Source organism: Phascolarctos cinereus, unplaced genomic scaffold (assembly GCF_003287225.1).
Source record: "Phascolarctos cinereus isolate Bilbo 61053 unplaced genomic scaffold, phaCin_HiC Scaffold_726;HRSCAF=1367, whole genome shotgun sequence".
NCBI lineage: Eukaryota > Metazoa > Chordata > Mammalia > Diprotodontia > Phascolarctidae > Phascolarctos > Phascolarctos cinereus.
The window spans coordinates 330,710,484-330,726,835 of NW_027556098.1; the positions used below are offsets into that span (position 1 = coordinate 330,710,484).

Genomic DNA, 16,352 nt, shown 5'->3' on the forward strand with positions numbered 1-16,352 from the left:
GAGAAGTGAGGAGAAAGGAAGCAGGAACCAGGAGTATAGAGAGCTTTTTTTTTTTTTAAAGGAGTTTGGCTGTGGAAGGGAAAAGAGATACACTTATGAAAGGTTGGGGGAATGGCTGGGTTAAAGTGAATGTTTTTAAGGATGAAAGAGACCTGGATTTATTTCTAGATAGAAGAGGAGGAATAAAATTCTTAGGTGAATAGGTTATACAGAGGAGATGAACATTTTGAACATTATCACTGGCGTACAAGTACCTTGTCAAGGAAGAAGAATTACAAGGTTGTCCAAAGTTGTTACTAAACATTACAATTATGTATATTCTGATTTTCAAAACGTGTCCTCTTCTTACTTTTCTAGGCTTATTAAATATTACTCCATTCTGTGTACTCTACCATTGGGCCAAACTGGTCTCCTTTCTGTTCCTCATCTCCAGTCCTCCACTTTCCATCTCCATGCCCTTACATCGGTTGTACCCCAGGGCTGTAAAAGACTCTTTGCTTCTGTTTCTGGGGGTCTAGGGTTTCCCTCAAGACTCGGCTTAAACATCACTTTCTGAATGAGGCGCTTCCTAGTTCCTCCCTTCCCCAGGTGCTACTGCGTCTCTCCTTTTCCTGGTTGTCTCACATCTGATTTTTTTGTGTTTGGTGTATGTTTATAGATGTGTATGTTGTCTCTCCTCCCCTTCCTATTGAGTGCAAGGACTGTTTCATTTTTGTATTTGTGTCACCAGAGCCTAGTATATTCCCTGCCACAAAGAATGTGCTTTATAAATGCTTGTTAATTGATTTATTGGGTGCTATTTATATAGACCCAATGTATAATCTAGGTAAAATTTGTCCTTACTGCCCTATTTTTTTGTCATCAGCATCATTATCAAGATTTATCTTGCACCTAGATTACCAAGGCAATCTCCTATAATCCTCTTTTGATTGTCCTAGTTTGTCTCTCTTTTGCTATATCCATTTATCCTAAAGTTAATAATGTGCTTTTCTGAACCAAGGCACCAATTCTTCCTTATTCACTGTAGAGACTGATTGCAACTGGTAAGCTAAATATTCCCATTCCTGGGAAATGAGAAACTTCATGTTCATACAAATGCTCTCTTGAAGACATCAACATTAAGCAAAACAGTCCCTCATTATTTAAAAATTTTCAGTCCCTGCTTATCTGACATGAAACTCGTGTCAAATTTTGCTTCCAGGGGTAGAAAGTAAAGGGTTAATGACAAGGTGGTACTGCCTGGAGGAGTCCAGCAGCAGAGGAATCTAGTTCAGTTCAAACGAGCTTGACGTTTTTTGTTTTTGTTTTGCTTTGTTTTTTAATGGGGCAATGGGGTTAAGTGACTTGTCCAGGGTCACACAGCTAGTGAGTGTTATGTGTGTGAGGTCAGATTTGATCTCACAAAGAAGCATTTATGAAATGCTTACTGTAAGCCAGGCACTATACTAGGCTCTGGTGATACAGGGACAAAAATGAGTCTGCCCTGAAGGAGCTTGTTGTACAACTAGGGGGTGAGAGGTAAATAAATACATGTGTATTTATTCATATATTTAAAAGTAATTGGTAGGGGCGGGGAGCACTAGCAAATGGAAGAATTTCTCTGGACTTAGGTTTTCTCCTTTGAAAAATGGGGATAGTGGTGTTCAGTTGTTTTCAGCCACATTCAACTCTCTGTGACCCCATGTAAGGTGTTCTTGGCAAAGATACTGGAGTGGTTTGCCATTCTTTTCTCTAGCTCCTTTTACAGATAAGGAAACTGAGGCAACCAGGGTCAAGTGACTTATCCAGGGTCAAAGAGCTAGTGAGTGCCTGAGGTCAGATTGAAGTTCAAGGAGAGGAGTCTTCCTGACTCCAGGCCAGGCACTCTGTCTAATGTGCCACCTCCTGTCTTTCAGGGTTGCTGTGAGAAAAGCAGTTTACAAGCTTTGCATAAAGCTTTGATAAAATATGAGCTGCTATTAAACATTTAATGGACATTTCTGTTTTATGAAATGGATGCAGTTTGTAAAGGAAATTGAATTTGAATTATAATATTGAGGATTTGAGTTGTTCAAAAGATTGAGGATCTGGTGAGTATCCATTTTACGGATTTGTTCTGTTTCAGAGAGTGCACCTCATTTCTAGATTTATGAATATTGTCTGGGGGAGTTGAGTGCTTTATGCAAACCTGACCTCCTGCTTGTTCTTCTATGGAGAGGTTATTTAAAAAGCACAGGAAGCTGACTCACAACTGTCCAATGGGATTCGAAGCGTTGCTGTTTTTAAGGACAGATAGCTATTAATCTGGAGAGGATGGTTTTCCAAAGACTAATGTAGTCCACATTCCTCTCAGGGCAAAGCCAAATCTAAATTGCGCCATGATCATTGTACCTCCCCTTGATTGGGGGAGGATTATTTTTGAGAGGTTGGTGAGCTTTCCAGCTGCATTTCTCTAGTCATGCCATGTTAGTGGTTTCAATGGTCAGGTTGCTTTTCTGCATGTTTGTGCTGGCCAAAGATGTTAATGTGGTCAATGTGATCATATGGTATTACAGATGTTAAGTCACTTCAAAGGTCCTGCCACCTTGGCTATGTTGCTTTGGCTAAGGTGTGTTTGTATTTATAGGAGACTGGGAAAATGAGAAGCAATTTTCTTGACTTGTGCTGAAATATAATTCTTTCCTTCAGGGGCACAATAGTAATAGCTGACATTCGTATGGCACTTTCAGGTTTGCAAAGCACTGGAAGTAATCTATTTCATTTGATCCTCACAACAACCATCTGAAATAAATAGAACATCACTTCACTTTAGAGACAGAGGAAACTGGCTTCCAGAGAGGCTAAGTAGTCACAAGCTAATAAGTGTTGGTGGCGGTGGAACCTGTTAGAACTCAGGTCTTTCCTGCCTCCCAGTCTAGCACTAAACATCTGCTGAGAATGGACATAGACTAGGGCACTGTGTTCAAGCAATTGAAGTTGAGGGAGGAGAGAGGTAACTAATCAGTCTGGACAAAAGAAATGCTTAAAGAACACACCAAACATCAAATGCACTGTCAGGAAGATGCTTCTTATATTGGAAAGAAGGGAGCAGACTGGATTAAATGGAATGAAGAGCCTTAGAATGAGAAGACAGGTATACAGAGCTCATCGTTGGCCTTAATGAATTTGAGTCATCAGGTCAGAACTTTATTATATCCCATACTATGGGAAGAATATATAAATAGGATTGCTGAACTTTTGCTGGTAATCTTTGCAGAATCATGGAGAAATGGGAGTGGTGCTATAGACCTGGGAACCAGGAAACATCTCACATTTTAAAAAGCAGGTGAAGGCAAGCTCTAGCTGAAGATCCAGGAAAGGAGACCAAGAAAGAGTGGTCAGACAGGTAGAAGGCAAACCAGGGGAGTGCAGTGTCATGAAAGCTTAGATCAGGGGTAGGAAACCTGCAGCCCTTAGGCCACATGTGGCCATCCAGGTCTTCAAGTGTGGCCCTTTGACTGAATCCAAACTTGGATTCCCCACACCTGGCTTAGACAGAAGACAGTGTCAAGTAGAAGACAGTGATTGACAGTGTCACAGGCAACACAGAAAAAAAAGAAAGATTAGTATTGAGAAAAGGTGATTAGATTTGGGAATGAAGAGATTATTGATAACTTTGGAGAGAGCAGTTTCAGTAGAATGATGAAGTCAGAATCCAGACTACAGAGAGTTAAGAAGAAAGTGAGATATGGGCTATAAATAGCCTTCTCAAAGATTTTAACTATGAAATAAATGCGGGAATGATATAAGATGATAGCTAGCCAGGATGGACATATCCAATGAGGCTTTTTCTTTCTTTCTTTCTTTCTTTCTTTCTTTCTTTCTTTCTTTCTTTCTTTCTTTCTTTCTTTCTTTCTTTCTTTTTTTGAGGGTATGTAGAGAGATTTGCTCTAGCAAGGAGAAGGGCCGCCTCTTTAAAAAATTAATTAATTAATTAATTTTTATTTTTTGGTATTCACTTCTATAAGATTTTTGAGTTCTAAATTCCCCCCTCCAACCCTCCCTCCTCTGAGACAGCATGCAATCTGATATAGGCTACACACGTATGATCATCTTTCTACATTAGTCATGTTGTGAAAGAAAAATCAGAACAAAAGGGAAAAATCACAAGAAAGAAAAAAAAAAGAGAGAATAGTATGCTTTGATCTACATTCATACTCCACAGTGCTTTCTCTAAATGTAAATAGCATTTTCCATGATGAGTCTTTTGGAGTTGTCTTAAATCCTTGTATTGCTGAGAAGAGCCAAGTCTAACAAAATTGGTCATCGAACAATGTTGCTGTTACTGTGTACAATGTTCTCCTGGTTCTGCTCACTTCACTCAGAATCAGTTCATGTGAGTCTTTCCAGGTTTTTCTGAAATCCGCCTGCTCATCATTTCTTATAGCACAATAGTATTCCATTACATTCATCTACCACAACTCGTTCAGCCGTTCCTCAGTTGATGGGCATCCTCTCAATTTACAATTCTTAGCCCACCACAAAAAGAGCTGCTATAAATATTTTTGTACATGTGGATCCTGTTCCCTTTTTTATGATCTCTTTGGGATACAGACTTAGTAGTGGTATTGCTGGATCAAAAGGCATACACAGTTTTATAATGAAGGGCCACCTCTTCCTATGAGATGGAGTGAAGGAGGAGATCATAGCAGAAGATGTTTGAGTGATATGAGATGAGGTGGTAAGAAGAGGGAGCTCTTGATGGATGGCGTCAGTTTTTTCAGTGCAACAGAAGGGAGGGTTCTCAGCTAAGAGGAAGGTGAGGGGTAAGGTCTGGAAAGATTTGGTAGTGATTGTGATAGTGAATCAATTAGGTATAAAAGGATTTTCTTGTCATACTGAGGTCCTCTTTGAGATTACATATCAAATTTGTTAATCATAAATTTGTAATGGACATAGTCAGCATGGTTTTGTGATTTACTGCAACTGAAGTCCATTTTCCATTTAGCTATCAAATTGATCTCCCTAAGGCACAGTGAGTCTGATAGTGTCACCCCTGTCCTTCATTCAATAAACTCCAGTAGCTCCCTATTATCCCTTGGTTTTTAAAGCCCTTTGCTGCCTGGCACCTTTCTACTTTTCCAGTTTTCCTACAGGTCACTCCCATGTATTCTGCATTCCATTCTGGCCTACTGTTTTGAGAAGATACTCCATTTCCCAGCTCCACATTTTTACTTGGTGTCCCTCATCCCTGGAATTCTTTTCTTCCTCATCTTTATTTCCTGGATTCCTTCAAGTCCCAGCTAAAATCCCACCTTCTGCAAGAAGCCTTTTCTGATCCCCCTTTCTGTTGATTATCTTAAATTTATCCTCTGTATATTTTTTTATGTCAACAGTTTTCCTTGTTGTTCTACCCCCTTATTAGACTGTGAGCTCTTTGAGAGCAGAAACTTTTTTTTTTGGCCTCTCTTTGGATCCCCAGCACCTAGCACAGTGCCTGGAACATAATAAGTGCTTCATACATACTCATTGATTTGACTTGTACTGACATGCAGTATGAAGGGCAGTGTGGTATAGCAATGGCAAGAGAATGATAGTCAGATAACCTGAATTCTGGTTCTGAATGTGTTACTTATGAGATGCATAAGCTTAAGTAAGTCACTTAATTTATCTGACTCTCAGTGTTCTTGTCTTTAAAATGGTCATAATTTTCCATTGACAACTATTCTACCTCACAGGGTTACTGTAAGTAAACCAGACAACATGGCAGGTACAATAAACATGGCTTATTGTTATTTTTTTCCCTACCTCATGGTAGGTGGTTGTTAGAAAGTGCTTTGTAAACTGTGAAATACTATGGAAATATCAATTATTATTACTTATATTTTTCATTCATTATAAAGGAGGCCATAGAAAGGCATTTTCCAGATCAGTATAAAGAATATTATTTTAGCAAATTGAACTGTCCAATAATAGATGTTAGTGAGTTCTGGTGTCATTGTTGTATTAAAAGAACTAGAGGAAAAGACCTCCACAGCGCTGTTTGGTAGGTCATCTATGAATGCAGGAAGGCATGGACCAGAATGACACTGGATAAGAAGGGAGAAAAGGGAGAACATTCATTTATTAGCCACTTACTGTGTATTAGGCCCTATGTGATGTTTTATGGATATCTCATTTACAGGCATGGATGAATCTTGATCTGCACTGGTAGAGTCATGTCTATATTGATGCTATCACAAATTCATCAAAATACCATAGTACCAAAATAAAGATTATGAACAAGAGAAGCTGTATTTAAAAGGGATAAATAAATGTAAAGTTCTACCCTTGGCCTCAAAAAAAAAAACCTACACAAGTCCTGGATGTGGGCAGCAAGGCTAGAGAGCACTTCATGTGAAAAAGATGAATCAGCAATATTAGGTTGTATGAAAGAAGCATTTGTTGTTGAGTTATTTCAGTTGTATCTGACTCTTTACAACCCCATTTGGGGTTTTCTTGGCAGGGATACTGGTTTGCCATTTCCTCCTTCAGTTCATTTTACAGATGAGAAACTGAGGCAATCAGGGTTAAGTGACTTGCCCAGGGTCACACAGCTAGTTAAGTGTCTGAGGCCAGATTTGAATTTAGGAAGATGAGTCTTCCTGACTCCGGGTCTGGCCCTCTACTCATTGCACCACCTAGCTATGCTGAAACAAGGAGGTTAGCTGCTCTGTCTGATCATTCCACATCTGGAGAATTGTAGAGAGTGACCAAGATGGGTGAGTGCCCATGAGGAACAGTGGGAGGAGCTTGGGATGCTTAGCCCAGAGAATAGACGGCTCGGGGCAGGGGAATAGCACGTGATTGTTGTCCTGAGATATTGAAAAGGATGTTATTTTGGAGAGTGATTAAATATGTCCTGTTTGGGTTTCTGGGCAGAACTGGGAATGATAGGTGGAAATCACAGGCAGGCACATTTTGGCTCAGTAAAAAATTCTATGTTCTAATAATTAGAGTGATCTACAAATGAAATAGCTTCCTCAGTGAGGAAGGGGGTAAATGGGCAGAGGGTGGGGCTCTGTCAGTGGAGTTCTTCAAGCAAAGGCTGGAGGATGACCTGTCAAAATACTGATGAGGACATTCCTGTGTCAGGGTTAGGTTGGACTTCACTCAATGACCTCCAAAATCCTTTCCAATCATGTAAATCTCTGCCAAAGTTTACTTTCCATCAGAATGCAAAGAAATGAATGTTCAGCGCAGAGGAGAGGTCGTATTCAAGAGAGACTGACGATCTGTTTCATCTTTCTAGATTAAAATCACCAGGTTCTCCAAAACCAGATATGGACACGAAGCTGAAAACTGCTATCCCACTTTGCCAGGGCCACGTAAAAGCAGGACAGGTAGCATATTTAAAACTAAGCTAACAACATGATTCTCTTTAATATTTCCTTTCTGCTTTTCAAAGAGAGTGCTATGCTTATTTTCTTTCTATTATTAGGTTTTAGTTGAGATGCCTCAGATAATTGGCACAGAAACTGAGCCAATAATTTGAGTTACTAATTCACAGATGCTGCTATACCTTTTCTGTGTCATCACATATTAATTGCTGGATATGTGATTCCTAAATAATTTTAAAAATCCTAAAATATTTTGGGGCCCCATGTGAAAAATAAATTTCATTATTGGCAATTGTCACCAGTAAGTAGTTTTCTTCCATAAAATGTGTTTGGTGACCACAAACCTTTTGAGAGCTTGCAAAACTACTAGTTGTATAAAGGGGAGGAAGAATCAAAGGCTGTAAGTGACTTCAATATCTTTTTCAATTTGCTATTTTAGGAGATGTGTTATGTATGCTTACAACGAGCCCAACGCAATGTGCCAGTGTACTGCAGCGAAGAGAGGAAAAGGAAGGAAATAGAAGATGACCGGATCATACAGCAATATCAAATGCTGAAAGACCAGGAGGCCCTCTATAAACATCAGGTAACCTGGCATCAGCTAGGCAGCTAGGCGGCACAGTCAATAGAGGGCTGGGCTTGGAGTTGGGAAGACTAATCTTCATGGGTTCAAATCTGGCTTCAGATACTTTCTAGCTCTGTGACCCTGGGAAAGTCACTTAACTCTGCCTCAGTTTCCTCATCTGTAAAATGAGCTGGAAAAGGAAATGGCAGACCTGTCCAGTATCTTTGCCAAGAAAACCCAAATGGGATCACGAAAAGTCAGATACAACTGAAAAGACTCAATAACAGACTAGTTAATCTTAAAAACCCCTTCTAGCTCTAAAAGAATTCCAAAGCCAGGATTTAGAATAGGTTTAGATGTATAAGGTGCCCATGCCATTCCCCACCCTGAAAATGTACTTCACTTGTCTTTGCATATTTAACGCCTACTCATCTTTCCTGGCTTAAAGTGCTATCTTCTCCATGAAGCTTTTTCTGTTTTTCCCCAGAAAATTCAACTTTGTTCCACTTATTCCCAAAAACACTTTCTTTATAAGCCTCTGATGTACTTATCATATTCTATTTTTTATAGTCCTTTATGTATGCCTATATATGTGTATACACACACACACATATATATATGTATATATATATATACACACACACACACACACATACACCATACACCCATAAATATATGTATTCTTTCCCTATAGATTGTAAGCTTCTTGAGGGCAGGGATTGAATATTTCATGTACTGAAGTGAAACTCCATACAGCTTTTTAGACTCTGCTTTTTTCTTTTTCTTTTTCCTTTTCTTTTTTTTGGAAAATCAGGGTAATATTTGCCTTTCTTTTATCCTTCAGTACATCTCCCCTCCTCCATGATATTTCAAAGATCACTGGCAGGAGATCAACAATCATATCAGCAATTAAAAAGAAAAGTAAAGGAGGATGTAGTTCATATGACTTAAATTCATCAAGGGCAGCCAGGTGCTCTTTTATCTTTTTATCAGTGTGGCATAGTGACTAAGAACTGGCCATGAAACCAGAAAGACCCCATTTAAGACCTGCCCCTGACACACGGACAAGTCACTCAACCTCTCTGTGTTCCAGGTGACTTTCTAGTTTGCAGAGAAGGTGCTGACCTGCGTTGGTAGAGGGAATTTTCTTTCCCAGGTATTCCCTATAGAAATGAAATTGCTGGCTAGTCCCTATCCACCATCTCCTTAGTTAACCTTAATTATCAACTACCTATTGGCCCTTTTTGTTTTCTCTCTTTCCAGCCCAAAGCCCATTCCTCATGGCAGACAAGATAGATGCAAAATATTTAGTAGCTCTCACTTCTCTCTTTTCTCGGTTATCAACATTCCATCCCTTATAGTAATGGTCCCATCCCATCTTTGATTCTCCAGTAGTGATATAGCTAAAAGCTCCTTTTTGTTATCTTTCGCTTTCTTCATTAGCCTTAGCTCATCTGAGCTTTATCACTCTTAAATTTCTGAACCTCAATTCTTTTATCCAGTTGCCTATCTCTTTCAGCGTTGTGCCATCTGAAGCTCATACAGCTATATCTTCATCCAAGTCACTGAAAAAAGTAGGAACAGAATAGGTTTTAAACACAGACTTGTATGGCACTCCACTAAGATATTTCCTTCCATATTGAGATCATCTCATTAGTTGACACTCTCTGGGCTTGGTCATAAAGTCACCTTAGCTGTACCACTGTCTACCTTGTCCACAGAAATATTGTTAGAGAATTTTCAAAATGCCTCGCTATGTCCCTGGTGGTCACCTAATTTGCCAGTCTAATAATAAGGATGTCAAAAAAGGAATTGAAGTTAATCCCTCATATTTGCTGTTATTGACCTAGTTAAAACTTGTCACAATTGCCTTCTTTTTAAAATTGATCACAAAATATCCCACAAAGAAGCAGCTGTAGGGTTTTGTCCAGAATCAATGTCTTCTAGGGCTTTTATTTTCCAATAAGAAGACCAACCTGTACCTTGCAGGCACTTAGTGCTTATTTGCCTCAGGAAAAAAGCACAAAACGTTGTACAACATCTGCTAGTCACTAGAATCATTCACTTGCTCTCAGTACCTGTTGAAGTGGAGATCATTAATTATTTAGGTTTTCCTTTAATATTGCTATTTCCTCAGTAAACTGCCTGACTGCTACACCTGTTCATGGTGCCTCCCTCTATCAATCGAGACTTTCCTCATTATTTGGCTTCACTTAGCCTAAATATGAAATAATCAGTAAGTAGTCTCTTATAAAGCTCCTAATGCAAACTGTAGTCTGCAACTGTAAAAGATATTCCTTGCTGAAGGAAGTCTGAACCCCCAATCTTTTCCTTCCTCTCTCCTTTTCTGTCTTTTCCTGTTGCTCAGCACCAACTGGATGTATCTTTTCAATGCTGTTATTTTATCATTCTACTTCTTCCAATGCTGAATACAGTAGGTATTTAATAATTGCTTAATTAAATTCAGAAGAGAACGTTTCTGGTTACTTATGGTGTCATTTTAATGGGCTGTCACCATTTCTAAAAGACAGGATTTTGCTGAACGTTGGTTGCTCAGAGAGTTGCCTTTTTTCAGTTTCACATTTTAGTACATATTTTGTTTTTTTTTTAATAGGCTAAAAACTTGGCCATTAGAGAACAAAATCAGAAAAATGCTGCATATAATCTTGGAGTTGCCGAAGCTATCAGAAGCCATAGGATTGAGAAGCCTGAGTTTTATGTAAGTATTCCTTTTCTCCCACTTCCTCCTTCTCTTTTCTTCCTTTTACTTCTTACACCATTTTTTCCTCTTTCTCCTTTTCCCTTCCTTTTTAATTGGTCCCTTTCTTCCCTTGGTTTCATTTTCTACCCATTCCTCACAGGAAGATCTGAGTTCCAATCACTCTTCTGACACTTTCTAGTCATGTGACCATGGGCAAGTCACCTAACCTCTCTGAGCCTCAGTTTTTAAAATTTTGCCTCAGTTTCTTCATCTGAAAAATGAGGATAATAATTCCTGTAGTATGTATCTCCCCAGGAGGTTATGTGGATGTTATGAGTATCAGGTGATACTCTTTTATCCTTCACTTCATCATTCTTATATTTCTTGCTATAGTTTTTGTTGTTATGTCTGAATGCCGGAGATGCTGTGGTGCAAAGTTAGTGCTTTTCTTCTTTGTGAGTTGGAGTGTCAGCTGGTCTTTTATTCCTTTTGAGTTCCTACATTTCTATACCATAATGTTTTTTACGGAACAAGGTTTTGCCCAAGCAATCTGCAGTAATAAATTAGACTGTTACATTAAAGCCTGCTAATCCCCTTTACTATTTACTAATATCCAATGCAACCTTTTCTTTGTGATGAAGCTTGGACACTGTTTAATATGAACATTTTTGGGCAATGTCACTTTCTTGCAAGTATGACCAACTAACAGTTGGATGTGGCTTCTACCTTGGAGTTGAGACAGACTTAAAATTGGTTGCTTTGGAGGAAATCGAAGAATGATGTTGTCAGCCAGCCAGCTTCCTGAGATTCTTACATAGAGAGAATTTCCTCCTATCTTGAAGAAAACAAGATAGAGAGTCTTGAATAGAAAAATGCTCTTTTGCTGATGGTTTTTAGGACCAGGACATATATTACAATAAAATTATTTCTGGTCAATTCTGAGGCAAAGTTAATATCCATTTTTTATTGCCTGTTTCAGAAAAATTTACTGATGGAAGAGCCTTATATTCATCATGCCCTGATTCACTCACATATTATTGTAATGGAAAGAAGTTGAGTTTAAAGTCAAAAGATGTGTTATTTACTTCCTTTGGACCTTGGACACATTATTCCTCAGTCTCCTCATTTATAAACTAATTATGACATTAGGTTAGATTATCTTTTTCAAATTTAAATCTCTGATTCTATGAACTTAAGACATTTGAAGATCTCATGAAAGTATTAAAAGCAGTGACATCACAGGCAGAATGATATCATTCTGTGTAGAGATTTAAATTTCACAAAAAGAGTCAGCAGTATGGTGAGGATATTACTACTTATATCCCAGAGCTGACCCACATGTCCCAACAATTTGTTTTTTTTTTTAGTAGATGTCCTGCAGGATTACATTGGAAGTAGAGATTGTGATGAAACATTTGTGCTTCTTGATGGATCCAAATTTGAGATTTATCACCTCTCAAGAGAAGTTAAAAAAAATGTTGTCTGTCACATGCAGGCAGAGCCAATTCAACAGAATTCAGGAAATGCGTTTTCTACCATATTTATAGATAACTAGAGATAGAGGTAGATTTATAGATATGCCAACCATAGCTCAGGCTGCAGATGCCCAGCTTGCAGATTCAAGGATAAGGAATGATGATTCTGTAAGAAGAGGTGCCTTGAAAGCATGCCATTTCAGAATCTATCAGAGAGGAACTTGGGAACTGTTAATAGTTTCTTGTATGCCTACAAACAGGTCGTCTCGATTATTCACACAACCGAAAAAAACCCACAGGATTGTACCATATTAATAGTTAATGGAAAAAAAAAGGTAGTTAATGGCAAGGTGCTTCAGAACATTGCAGTATTTGTCACAGTACTCAGAAAAGGCTTTGAGCACAGTGGGTCAACGTACTGAGATATTTATGTGGATCTGAGGGAGATTGTGTGACTCCTTGACAAATTCAACAAATATTAAGTGCCTACTGTATATATGACACTATGATAAGTGCTTTAGGTAGAAAGACAAAAAATAATCCCTGACTTCAAGGGGCTTATATTTTTGTTGTTGTTGTAGTTGTCATTTTTTTTCAGTTATGCCTTACTCTTGGTGACCCCATTTGGGGATTTCTTGGCAAAGATACTGGAGTAGTTTGCCATTTCCTTCTCCAACTCATTTCACAGATGAGGAAACTGAGGCAGACAGGATGAAGTGACTTGCCCAGGGTCACACAGCTAGTAAGCGTCTGAGGCCAGATTTGAACTCAATAAGATGAGTTTTTCTTGACTCCAGGCCCAGCGCACTATTCACTGCACCAAGGCCACCCTCTAACAAGGTATCTCTCCTGGGCAAAGATAAAAATGTACAAGGGTCATTGGAAGAAACAACAACAAAGATAACTTTGTTTCATGACTCTTTGATTACTAACACTAAACAGAGAGGTGGATGCTCTCCAACAGTGTTTGTCAATGTCATGGAGAATACCTGGTGAGGACTCTAATAGTGAAGTGGGACTCCTTTTAGATGATAAGGTCCTTCATCTTCTGCTGTTGTGGATGACATTGTGCTCCTAAATAAGCCTCCTAAATAAGATCCGTAATCAAAAGAGATTGTCTTAACTACCCGCTCAGAAAAAAAAATCAGTGGGAGCTGTCTTTCCAGATCTAGGATGTACAATTGATTACTGGTGGTATTACCCACATGAATGAGAGATCACACATCGATAAAAGTATCTAAGAAGTACAAATAGGGAAATGGAAGCTTGTAAAGGTTAACACTAGAAGGGCCAGTTGTCTAAATTGTGTCATTAACACAAGAATGTTTTTGTAATTTTAAAAATAATTTTCTGATATAACTTGCTATAATTTTCCTCCTCAGGATGGTAGTTAGGCCTTTTATAGTCCAGCTCCAGCTGTTTTGCAAGTAAGTGTACTGTATTTCTCCCTTTCATGTATTCAATGGTTCAGCCAAAGTGGCTTATTTGTCCTTCTCTGTACATAGCATACCACCTCCTGCCTCTGTGACTCTGCAAAGGATGTTCCCTGTGCCTGACATGCACTCTCTCCCCACCTGTAACTCTTAAAATTCCTAGCATGTTACCAGGCTTAGCTCAAATATTTCTTTGTATAAACTTTGTAAATATTTTATATTTTCTTATGTGCCTGTTTTATTTTTTCCTCTAACAGAATGTAAGCACCTTAAGGTCAGGATATATTTTTGTATTTTTAAAAATATTTCATATATTTTTATATTTGTATTTTAGTGCTATACATATAATAGGCCCTTAATAAATGAATGGAAGACCCATTGCTTCAATACAAAACATCCATTATTAACTTTGCAAGATCTCAGATTGTCTGACGTAAAAACTAGATGTGGAGAGGGCACGCAATAGTGAAAGATTTTTGAGATATTAAAACCATTCATGAGACATTGACATGAGTTATCCACCAGTGAAGAGTGTCTTTTATGGAGAAACCACACTATTATTCCAGAAAGCAGACATCACGCGACCTTGGTTACTCTATATGTTGTACACCTCTCTTGGGATGCCTTACCCCCTCACTTCTGTCTCTTAGTTTTCCTGTCTTCCTATAAGACTCAGTTCAAATCTCACTTAAGGTGGCTTTCCCCAGCATCCCTAATACTACTCTCAGAGTTCTTTTATTATTTATTTATTTTTTTTTGGTGAGGCAATCAGGGTTAAGTGACTTGCCCAGGGTCCCACAGCTAGTAAGTGTCAAGTGTCTGAGGCTGGATTTGAACTCAGGTCCTCCTGACTCCAAGGCCAGAGCTCTATCCACTGCGCCACCGAGCTGCCCCTCAGAGTTCTTTGTAATCTATTTAATTGTTTCTGTACATATCGTGTCCCTCATTATACTAATGTGAATTCCTTGAGGGTGCGAACTGTGTTTTTATCTTTCTTTGCATCCTTGGTAGTTAGCACAGTGCCTGGCATATAGTATGCACTCATTAAATTTGTGTTGATTTGACTTGATATCTGGTAACTGTTGAACACATTGACTAAAAATTGTTTGGTAGCACAGAACTGATTTGAATATTGAAAAGACTGATAAGGAGCAGAGCATATAGTGACACCATTTATATATTTTTTGGTTACAAAGCATTTATTTGCCTTCCTTGTCTCATTTGATTTTTAGACACCCCTGGGTCAGCAATAATGTCTGATTATGGGGGAAGGAGAAGGGAACAAGCATTTAAATAGCACCTACTATGTGACACCAATGTGCTAAGTGCTTTACAATTATCATCTTATTTGGCCCTCACAACAACTTTGTGAAGTTGGTGCTTTTACTAGTTCCATTTTATAGTTGAAGAAATTGAGGCAAACAAAAATTAAGTGATTTGCCCAGGGTCATGCTGCTAATAAGTGTCGGAGGTTGGATTTAAACTCAAGTCTTCCTGACTCCAGTTCCAGGACTATGCACTGCATCATCACCTGGCTGCCATGGTCCCAAAGAGCATGATTGGGAGAAAGAGCCAGTAAAGGATTCCTATCCCTTGTTACTAGTTATCAGTCAGCTTCTGAACCAATCCTACTTTAGTATACTGAGAGTTCTGGTTTTTTCCTTTTAGAGTATTGCAGGTCTGTGCAAATTGACTAGGAGAGAACGCTTATATAAAAATGGGTATGCAAAGGAAGCCAGGTCCTTAGTGTCTGGTGGTTTCGCTCCTTGGCTTTCTGATGTCATGAGTTACTTGTATCTTGGTCTTTACCAGAGCTGGTATTGCATCTTCTGCTTATCCTGAAAAGCGGATTCCCTTGTGGGGTTCAGCTAGCACAGGTAGGTTGTGTTAGGGGCTAGGAAAACTCCCCCGGTCCTTAGGCTAATTGAACCATCAATAGGGCAGTTTCCTAGAATGAAAGTTGGCTCCTAAGATAGTGTGTTTCCAGACTCACATCTGACATATGATTTTCCTTTTTACCAGTAGTAGGATTAGGAGTAGATTGGAGAAGAAAGGGGCAGCAGACAGCAGCTCTAACACAAGGCCACTTAATTTAACTCATCACTTCCATGGAAGATGACAAAGAGACTTCAATTTAAAGAAATTATTTACTTGGAAGGGCCATTCCAGAGGAAGAACCTAGTTATCAAAGATTCCTCTTTAAAATAATAAATTCTATAAATGCTACTCTGTACTGATTATTTGTCACACATATGTGCCATTTTTGACAATGAGCCTACATTTACCTCAGTTGATTGAGGAATTTATGGATGGGACTTTTTCTTTATACAAGCTTGACAGTGTTGTAACTCCTCACCCTCAAGGAAATGGTTAGGTTGCAAATGTGGTGCAGATAAAAAAATTATGTCTTGAAGTAGATTGTTGGAGGACATTAGACAGCAAGTCTTGTCATGTTTTTAATTGCTTACCATGCCCAACTGCAGGAGTTAGTTCTGCTCAATTACTAACGGCATGATTTCTCTAGCATTTAGCCCACATATGGTAATCATTTGCTAAATGCTTTTTCATTCATTCATTCAAGATGTGTCTCAACCACCTCCACAGCATACTGAACCAAGGATTTATGACCATCTCCATTTCACAGGCTCACGGGATTTACAGTTAGAAGGAACCCAATGGATGATTCAGTCCATTCCTTTAGTTTTACAGATAAAGAAACTAAGGCCCAGACATTTTAGATGACTTGCCGAATGGAAACTGCTTAAATGGGTAGTAAATAGCAGAGGTAGGATTTGAATTCAGGACCCCCAACTCCATATTTAAGGCTTTAAATGTGTCATT

The 16,352-nt window shown here is 38.8% G+C and overlaps 1 protein-coding gene across 1 annotated transcript in view; it reads left to right on the forward strand.

The window, feature by feature from the left end:
- CCDC81 (coiled-coil domain containing 81) overlaps positions 1–16,352 on the forward strand; it is a 74,977-nt gene that overhangs the window by 41,266 nt on the left and 17,359 nt on the right. The window contains 3 exon segments of the mRNA XM_020993819.2: positions 7,250–7,340; positions 7,777–7,923; positions 10,517–10,621. Coding sequence (XP_020849478.1) covers positions 7,250–7,340; positions 7,777–7,923; positions 10,517–10,621 — 343 coding nt within the window.